General features: G+C 54.2%; 2 protein-coding genes across 2 annotated transcripts; both read left to right on the forward strand.

Moving 5' to 3' along the window:
• The first annotated feature begins 49 nt into the window (after positions 1–49).
• lipt2 (lipoyl(octanoyl) transferase 2) lies at positions 50–2,206 on the forward strand. The gene is made up of 4 exons (XM_028420262.1): positions 50–319; positions 867–1,181; positions 1,254–1,380; positions 1,771–2,206. Exons 2-4 carry the CDS (start codon positions 873–875, stop codon positions 2,037–2,039), a joined length of 705 nt encoding a protein of 234 aa, XP_028276063.1. The 5' UTR covers positions 50–319; positions 867–872; the 3' UTR covers positions 2,040–2,206.
• Positions 2,207–2,355: 149 nt separating this feature from the next.
• pgm2l1 (phosphoglucomutase 2-like 1) lies at positions 2,356–8,668 on the forward strand. Its single transcript, XM_028420249.1, has 14 exons — positions 2,356–2,724; positions 4,789–4,956; positions 5,037–5,143; positions 5,474–5,558; positions 5,717–5,800; positions 5,959–6,158; positions 6,279–6,468; positions 6,546–6,643; positions 6,725–6,911; positions 6,996–7,089; positions 7,261–7,390; positions 7,603–7,792; positions 7,877–8,010; positions 8,112–8,668. Exons 1-14 carry the CDS (start codon positions 2,614–2,616, stop codon positions 8,212–8,214), a joined length of 1,881 nt encoding a protein of 626 aa, XP_028276050.1. The 5' UTR covers positions 2,356–2,613; the 3' UTR covers positions 8,215–8,668.
• The last annotated feature ends 650 nt before the right edge of the window (positions 8,669–9,318 follow it).

A 9,318-nucleotide genomic window follows, 5' to 3' on the forward strand; every position in this document is an offset into this window, starting at 1 on the left:
CGGTTAAAGACGCAGGGACAGGGACAGGGACAGGGACAGGGACAGGGACAGGGACAGGGACAGGGACAGGGACAGATAAACACCGAGGATCTGAACTGAAGACAGGAAGACCCTTAAACAGAATATTAAGAAGAAGAAGAACGTTTACCGGCTGAACACTGCTGGAGGCTTTTATTTTGAAGGATGAGGGCAGCAGGGTGCGCCACAAACCGGAAGTTGACTTCAATTTAACTGTAGAAGAAGAGCCAGATCACAACAATGGCGGCGCCCTGTGAGGAGCAGTTGGAGGATCTCTGACGGCTGCTTGGTGACGTTTAAGGTAAAACCTGAAATCGCAGCGGCGGTGACGTCACTCAGACTGAGAAATGAACTGTAGTTTGTGCTGAACGTGACAGTGACGTCAGAGCGCTGCTGAATGACTGACAGCAGCCTCAGTGAGCCACATGCAGAACAGAACAGAACTGCAGCCTGTGTTATAGCCATGTCTCCTGTGAGTGGCTGCGGGTTGCAGTGCATTGTGGGTATTCTGACAAATGTTACCGATTGCTGTGATGCTGAAGAGAACTTAAAATGAGGAGGGCTGGATCTCTGGGTTCATAGAGGATTAGTTATGAGGTCTAAACTGTTGACTGACACTCTGACAGCCTCCTGTTGGTGGGTCAGGACTTGTCTCTGACAGCCTCCTGTTGGTGGGTCAGGACTTGTCTCTGACAGCCTCCTGTTGGTGGGTCAGGAATTGTCTCTGACAGCCTCCTGTTGGTGGGTCAGGACTTGTCTCTGCCCCCCTGACCTGCTCTCACCTGCTGTGTTTGTGGGTCAGGACTTGTCTCTCACCTGCTGTGTTGCGTCTTCTGGTCTCGTTGCAGTGCTGGATGCAGGGCAGCCGGCCGGTGGTGGAGGTGGTCCGGCTGGGCCTGGTCTCCTATCAGGAGGCTCTGCGACTGCAGCAGTTTTACGTGAACCGGCACCGGTCCGGTCCGGCTCACGTGCTGTTGCTGTGTCAGCACCCACCGGTTTACACCACTGGGATCCGTCATAAGCCCTACCCTGGTCCCTTGTTAGACCAACTCCGCCTGCTGGGGGCTGAAGTCCACCGCACCAACCGAGGAGGCCTCATCACCTTCCACGGGCCGGGACAGCTGGTCTGCTACCCCGTCCTGAATCTGGGCAGCTTCAAGAAGGTCAGGACTCACACGGACCTGAGCTCAGCTGAATGTACCTGGACGTGTTTAACGAGTGTCCTGTTCTCTCAGAGCGTCCGCTGGTACGTCGGCCAGCTGGAGAAGACCATCATTCTGCTGTGCAGCAGGTTCCACCTCCAAGCATCCACGTCTCCCCACACAGGCGTCTGGGTCGGAGACAACAAGATCTGTGCCATCGGTATGACACTGTGCCTAAACAGGGCCCCGAAGACTCCATCAGTAAGAGTCCAAAGCATGTTACAGTGACACCTGGTGGTGATTCAGTGCACTGCTCAGTGTTGCTGAGTGTGTCACAGGTGAGAAACCTGCAAGGTGTTCTAATATTCTCACCAGCATCTGACCAACATCCATCATCCAAGGCCACAGAGCTAACCGCCCAGCAGCTGTGTAGTAACCAGCTGGTTAACCACCCCGCCTCCATCAGTCCGGCCTCTAAACATCGACAGACACATTAGTGTTGTAGCATAATGCTAAAAACACTGTTAGCAAGCCTCATGTTCAGAAGGCTAGCTGCATGAACAGCCCTGTGTGGTGAGCGTCAGTGGTGATGTGGTTGTTGTGTTTCCAGGGATTCACTGCGGCCGCTACGTCACGTCTCATGGTCTGGCTCTGAACTGTAACACTGACCTGTCGTGGTTCAGCCACATCGTGCCGTGCGGCGTCGAAGGTAAGGGTGTGACCTCACTGAGCACGGAGCTGCAGCGAGACGTCGGCGTGGAGGAAGCCATCCCTCACCTGCTGGACGCCTTCAGGGAGCAGTTCGTCTGTCAGCTGACCGACGGGGAGACACCTGGAGGCCAGCGGGGCGGCACAGAGACGCCTGGACAGGACCCATAAACAGGTCTACCTGTGTGTTTATAGGAGACATACCTGCTGACATCTGGAGGACCATGTCACCCTTCAGGATGGGACCGTCAGTGGGACTGAAAACAACTGAGGGGTTAAATCATTTCATCAGCAGACAGGCTGTCACTAAATAAAGTTTTAAACACATTCAACATTAACACGCTCTGACCCCACGTGTAGCCAGTGTGACGTCAGATCAGCTGTTCTAAATGGAAATAAAAGCGTTAAAAACCTGTCGGTGTGTTTTTAGTGTGTGTATTTTTAGTTAGTGTGAGTACTTCCTGCTTTTATTTTGGTAGCTGACCGGAAGTGGCGCTGCTGAGCCGCACTTGTTGTGTATGAACTTTAGTGTCGCGGTGTTTGCAGGAATGTTCTCGGTACGCTGGCGCTAGCTCGCCTCTACCGGCCTCCAGTGGTTGGACCGAGGAAGTGTAGCAACACTTGCACCGAACATCAGAGCCAGCCGGGCCGCAGCTGATCCCCGGGAGCCGCTGACGGCGGCCAGCTAACCGGCTAACTGTTAGCTCCATGCTGCACTGCAGCCGCGGTTAGCCCGTCTGTCCGCATGGAGGGCGACACCGGAGTTAACGGGGACCTGAACGCCAACATGCGGTGCCAGAGCACCGGCGACCCACAGCTGGACAAGGCGGTACACCAGTGGTTATCCTGGGACCGGGTGAGTGTCTGCCGGACCCGGTCCGCTCCTCCACAGGTTGCAGGTAGCTGCGTTCAGGGAGAAAATAACGCGTTGAAGGTGCGGCTGTGTTTGAACAGCAGACACGGGTTGAAGGTGCAGGGTCGTGACAGCCGTGCTGGACGCAGGTTTCTGTTAAACAGTCTGTCAGGGGGTTCATGGCGCTGCTGACGTCACAGCAGCTCTGAGGGGACGTTTCTGGAAGACCAGAATTTACCAGAACACCCCCAAACTCTGCCCCCCCGCTTCTAACATGAGTCAGTGTTCGGTCAGGACCAGGTTTTAACTGGTGGTTCTGAACCAGCACCGGGCGGGCTGCAGCTGGAGCCCGGCGGCTGGTCCCCCTGGTCCCGCTGGGATCAGCTCTGCAGGTGACCAGGTGATTAAACGGCAGCGTGACTCAGAAGAGGCCGAGATGGAAAACCACAACCCAGACCGAGGTGTAGTTCACGGTCCGGCCTGATGGTGGCAGTGGCGCAGAGACCAGCTGCAGCTTCTCCTGTCTGATGGACAGAGAGCATGTTATGGAACTGCTGCTCCTCTGCCTCCATGATGAACCTGTCCTCCTCCATGATGCATTGTGGGATACATCAGGGCCCTGTGTGGGGTCTGTTCGCTGTCACGTGTCAGCTCTGCCTCATGAGGGCCGACCAAAACTGATGACACGTCAGAGCTCTGAGTGTTCCACGGCCAATCGGCTGCAGCTAACCGGCCTTCGGTCCAGGGCTCTGAACCCAGGCTGCTGCTCCTCACTGGCTCACAGGGCTGCAGCACCTGGGGGTCAGCCGCACTGCAGAACAGCATTTAACATGGGGGTTCTGAGGAGGATACCTCACAAACTGTCCAGCTCCACAAGGTGGCGCTGAAGCTGTTAAAGTGAGTCAGTCAGGTCAGAGCACTGCACGAGTGTGTGTTCAGATGACACACACACAGTTGTGTGTTTTTATAGCTCATGGCTGCCTGTGAGTGGTGCTGACCTCCACCTTAAATGTCAGCAGGCTGGATTCACCCTCTTTACTTCTATCTTATCTGCTGAGCATGAAGCAGGTCCATAGAAATCAGACACGGCTTCCAATACTGTGCTGCACACCTGGACCACCTGCAGTCCTTCAGAGATCTGTGCTGCACACCTGGACCACCTGCAGTCCTCCAGAGATCTGTGCTGCACACCTGGACCACCTGCAGTCCTTCAGAGATCTGAGCTGCACACCTGGACCACCTGCAGTCCTCCAGAGATCTGTGCTGCACACCTGGACCACCTGCAGTCCTTCAGAGATCTGTGCTGCACACCTGGACCACCTGCAGTCCTTCAGAGATCTGTGCTGCACACCTGGACCACCTGCAGTCCTCCAGAGATCTGTGCTGCACACCTGGACCACCTGCAGTCCTTCAGAGATCTGAGCTGCACACCTGGACCACCTGCAGTCCTTCAGAGATCTGTGCTGCACACCTGGACCACCTGCAGTCCTTCAGAGATCTGAGCTGCACACCTGGACCACCTGCAGTCCTTCAGAGATCTGTGCTGCACACCTGGACCACCTGCAGTCCTTCAGAGATCTGAGCTGCACACCTGGACCACCTGCAGTCCTTCAGAGATCTGAGCTGCACACCTGGACCACCTGCAGTCCTTCAGAGATCTGTGCTGCACACCTGGACCACCTGCAGTCCTTCAGAGCATACGATGAGAAGAAGCCTGCAAAATAATGGAACATATCAAACATATTGAAACAAATATCACAGAGGGGACGTCATCACTCTCCTCAGTTATTGATCTGTGTGAACAGTGTAGCTCAGGGTCCGGACGTCATGTAATGATGGACGTCATGTAATGATGGATGTCGTGTAATGATGGACGTCATGTAATGATGGACGTCATGTAATGATGTAATGGTGGACGTCGTGTAATGATGGACGTCGTGTAATGATGGACGTCGTGTAATGATGGACGTCATTTAATGATGTAATGGTGGACGTCGTGTAATGATGTAATGATGGACGTCATGTAATGATGGACGTCATTTAATGTTGGACTTCCTGTCTCTGTAGAACCGCTGTACGCGAGCCCAGGTGGAACGCATGGTGGCGGCGGGTCACCTGGACGATCTGAGGTCCAGACTTAGCAACAGGCTGAGCTTTGGCACGGCTGGACTCAGAGCGCCGATGGGAGCCGGATTCAACCGGATCAACGACCTGACCGTCATCCAGTCCACACAGGTGACAGAGCCCGGCCGTCAGAGTCAGAGCCGCCGCCTGTGCAGGCGATTCTAACCCGAGCTGCCTCTGTCTGTCCACAGGGTTTATTCTCCTACCTGGACCGGTTCTGTGCCGACCTCAGCAGCAGGGGGGTCGTCATCGGCTTCGACACCAGAGGACAGGAGGAGAGTGACTGCAGCAGTCAGCGGTAAGTCACACCCAGCACCTCCAATCACAAACACCACAGGACGGGTCCATGAAGACGTTCTGCTGCTGCTCCGACAGCGTCATCAGGTCTGAGATGTCTTCAAGTTCCAGAGTTCCAGAGTTCAACCTTTATGGACCTGTCATCAGGATTATTAAGAACTCTCACACTCATCCACCTGCTCGATCAATCAATAACGGTGATTTCAAATGAAATTGATGAGAGAGTTCACAGGAAGCTGCGGCCAACCAATCAAAGCCCAGCTGTAATAATGAACCTTTACTCGCCATCAGCAGCAGGGCCTGACTGACTGTGACTGTGTGTGTGTCTCAGGCTGGCGAAGCTGGCGGCGGCTGTGATGCTCAGCAGAGACGTTCCTGTCCATCTTTTCTCCACCTTCGTCCCCACGCCGTATGTGGTGAGGGAACGCATCACTTCCTGCTTTACTGTTTCTGTAAACGATGATGTCAGCCGTGTCAGCGGCCGCAGTAAATACGTCCTGTTGTCATGGTAACAGCCTCCCAGGCTGTAGCAGGTGTGTCACATGGACACTGAGCATGCTCTGTTGTTCCCCAGCCTTACGCTGTGAAGAAGCTGGGCGCAGCAGCCGGAGTGATGATCACCGCTTCACACAACCCCAAAGAGGACAACGGCTACAAGGTCAGTCTGCCACCTGGTGGCTGTGATACATGACCCACAGGTCCGACAGGACTGAACCTGAGGGTGGAGGATGGCCCCCCTCTGAAGCACCAGACCGCCTCAGTGAAAGGCACTTTAAAGGGGACAGGCAGACTCACCGTCTGTGTCTCCCTCTGCAGGTGTACTGGTGTAACGGCGCCCAGATCACCTCGCCCCATGATAAGGCTGTTCTGCGTAGCATTGAGGAGCAGCTGGAGCCCTGGAGCGCCTCCTGCTGGGATGAAGAGCTGGTGGATCGCAGCCCGCTCGGGACCGACCCGCTGACTCAAATCAACAGCTGCTACATGGACGAGCTGAGGCAGACCCTCTGCTTCCACAGGTACTCCACCTGCTGCAGGCAGAGGGGACCTGGACCTGGACCAGGTTTTAGGTCCTGACATGTTCTCTTTAGATGGATCAGTGTGGTGGAGGTTTTGATACATGTCCTGATGTGTCTCAGGGGTCTGAACAGCAGCTGTCCACTGAAGTTTGTCCATTCATCCTTTCATGGTGTTGGACATGACTTTGTCCAGGAGGCCTTCCGGATGTTTGGCTTCGCCCCGCCCATCCCTGTCCCAGAGCAGAAAGACCCAGACCCAAACTTCTCCTCTGTCCACTGCCCCAACCCTGAAGAGGGAGAGTCTGTCCTGGTAGGACCGTCCCTGTGGACATTTTAAATGCATAGTTCCCTTTGTCTAATCAGTGGTTTCTGTCCTCTGCTGTCCAGGAGCTCTCTCTTCTGCTGGCAGAGCGGGAAAACGCCCGCATCGTCCTGGCGACGGATCCTGATGCCGACCGACTGGCTGTGGCAGAGAAGTCTGATGGGTATGAGCACCTCAGGTGTCCTTCAGCTGTACACAGGTCACATGTGGAGCTTGCCGGTGACGTGGTCTCCCTGTGTCGCAGGTGTGTCTCGGGGTGGAAGGTGTTCACAGGTAACGAGCTGGCAGCTCTGCTCGGCTGGTGGATGTTCTTCAACTGGAAGGAGAGTCATCCCGATCCCGCAGACACTCAGAGTGTTTACATGTTGGCCACCACCGTGTCCTCCAAGGTCCTGCAGGCCTTTGCCCGCATCGAGGGCTTCCACTTCGAGGTGCCGCTCCACACATACCTCTATCGACACATGCTCCCATCCATCAGTACTCCTTCTCTTTAACAAGACATCCTTCTGTCTCAGGAAACTCTTCCAGGCTTTAAGTGGATCGGGAACAGGATCCACGACCTTTCCAAAACAGGACACAGAGTCATCTTTGCCTTTGAGGAGTCCATCGGTAACGGTCACATTTAAAGGGCCAGTGTGCAGGACTTACTGCCACCTGGTGGCGACAGTGCAGACTTGTTAACCTGCAGAAGCTGCGGTCCTTAGAGATCTGTAGTCATGTGATCCATGGTTCACACACAGGCCCTGCTGTGCTTTCTGTCCTCTCTGTCCATGTCCTCAGGCTTCCTGTGCGGGTCCATGGTCCCAGAGAAGGACGGCGTCAGCTCAGCGGTGGTCGTGGCTGAAATGGCTGCTTACCTTCACACCAAGAACCTGAGTCTGAACCAGCAGCTGCACAACATCTACCAGACGTAAGCAGGACGAGACGAGGACAGCTGCTGTCGGTGCTTTGAAAAGAGGACTGATCATTGATCAACCCAACACTAAGGGAGAAATCATTGAACATAAACAGTCATCCAGCAGAGGGCAGCAAACACTTTGTGTCTGAGCTCAGGGTTCTGCAGACATTCAGATGTGCAGCTTTGCTCTTATTTTGACAGTCTGCTGTGCTTCCTGTCTGCAGGTATGGTTACCACATGTCCAAAACCTCCTACGTCATCTGCAACGACCCCCCCACCATCCAGAAGATCTTCAGACGCATCAGAAACTTTGATGGCGAAGGTTCGTACCCGAAGACGTGCGGCGGCGTCCGGATCGTCCATGTCAGAGACGTTACCACGGGATACGACAGCAGCCAGCCCGACCTCAGATCTGTAAGTGCATGAATGATGTGAAATGCTCAGGCGTGTTCAGGTTCAACGGGTGAAATCTGAACATGTGACTTTTTGGGCGTGCAGGTCCTTCCGGTGTCGAAGAGCAGTCAGATGATCACCTTCACGCTGCAGAACTGCGTCGTGGCCACGCTGAGGACGAGCGGCACCGAACCAAAGATCAAATACTACACTGAGTTCTGTGCTGCGCCGGGGAAAAGGTCAGCTGACGGGCTCTGCAGCGGGCGCCGTGTGACCGTATTCTAAAACGTGGTGTTGTGTGGGCGTGGCTTAATGACATCATCAGTCTGTCTCCCTGCAGTGAGGTGTCCGGACTGGAGGAGGAGCTCAGGAAGATCACAGCCGCTCTGCTGGACGAGTTTCTGGAGCCCGAGAAGAACAACCTGATTCGCCGCTTCACCTAGCCCCGCCCCCCGTAGACTGAGGATAATATATCCACTGCGTGCAGCAGCAGAGCATGATGGGTAAACTGTCCGACCAAAGAGCGACTGGCCTGTTTGTGATTGGTTCATTAACGACTCATCAGCTGCTTCCATCAGTATATTGATCTGGATGATGTTCTTTCTGATGGACTCAGTGTTTTGAAGGTCTGAATATTTAGTGTTATTTTTTGCTGTGATTATTTTCCTCAGACTGATCAGTTTCAGCCGCCGCAGCTATAAATCTGGGTGAAACGTCCCTTTAACCAAACTCACGGCGCTCGGCAGAGTTATTTATTTTTCTATGAGTGAGGGCGGGCCGCCGGTTCGTTTCAGTTTGGTTTTGTGAATTGAAGGCAGAGTGAGAGCTCTCTGTGTTTTTACTGTCGCAGCTTGAGTCGGTTCAAATGAAAAACAATAAAATGAGTCAAACTTTAAACAGTGACGTCATTTGTTCCAGCTTCAGACACAGCTTCACACAAACTGTAATGTGTTTACACTTGTTGACAGACGTAAACAGCTCCTGTACACCTGTGGACACGGTGTACAGGAAGGGCCAGAGTCACTCTACTCTCTGAGGCAGCTGAGGTCCTTCAACATCTGCAGGACCATGCTGAGGACGTCCTCTGAGTCTGTGGAGCCGCCATGTGTGCTGGTGTCTGCTGGGGCAGCAGTCTGAGGGTGAGGGACAGAAACAGACTCAACAGAACCACCAGGAAGGCGGCCATGTTGGGAGGACCTGGACTCTCTGACAGAGGTGTGTCAGAGGAGGACGTGTCCAAAATAAAGACTATACTGGACTGTCCCTCACCCGCTCCACACTGTGCTGACCAGCTACAGGAGCTCGTTCAGCAACAGACTCCGACTCCCACGATGCACCACTGAGAGACACAGGAAGTCATTCCTGCCTGTCAATCAAACTACTGAACTCTGAGCTGTGACAGTCACTCAGACACTGTACGTTCACACTGGGACATTCATGTCCTGAATGTGTTTAAACATTATTATTCTTAGACGGATCCTTCAGGTTCATGCTGTAGCTCTGCAGCACCTCCGTCACACCTCCGTCACACCGCTGCCGCGCCGACA

Source organism: Parambassis ranga, chromosome 13, assembly GCF_900634625.1.
Source record: "Parambassis ranga chromosome 13, fParRan2.1, whole genome shotgun sequence".
Classification (NCBI taxonomy): domain Eukaryota; kingdom Metazoa; phylum Chordata; class Actinopteri; family Ambassidae; genus Parambassis; species Parambassis ranga.

What these genes read in the sequence shown, in the direction of transcription:
- pgm2l1 (XM_028420249.1), top strand. Translation starts at nt 2,614, where the DNA reads ATGGAGGGCGACACCGGAGTTAACGGGGACCTGAACGCCAACATGCGG. An exon ending in AAGAGGGAGAGTCTGTCCTG is followed by an intron (nt 6,469 to 6,545) that starts GTAGGACCGTCC and finishes TCTGCTGTCCAG; the next exon opens with GAGCTCTCTCTTCTGCTGGC. An exon ending in TGTGCTGCGCCGGGGAAAAG is followed by an intron (nt 8,011 to 8,111) that starts GTCAGCTGACGG and finishes GTCTCCCTGCAG; the next exon opens with TGAGGTGTCCGGACTGGAGG.
- lipt2 (XM_028420262.1), top strand. Translation starts at nt 873, where the DNA reads ATGCAGGGCAGCCGGCCGGTGGTGGAGGTGGTCCGGCTGGGCCTGGTC. An exon ending in ATCTGGGCAGCTTCAAGAAG is followed by an intron (nt 1,182 to 1,253) that starts GTCAGGACTCAC and finishes CTGTTCTCTCAG; the next exon opens with AGCGTCCGCTGGTACGTCGG. An exon ending in CAACAAGATCTGTGCCATCG is followed by an intron (nt 1,381 to 1,770) that starts GTATGACACTGT and finishes TTGTGTTTCCAG; the next exon opens with GGATTCACTGCGGCCGCTAC.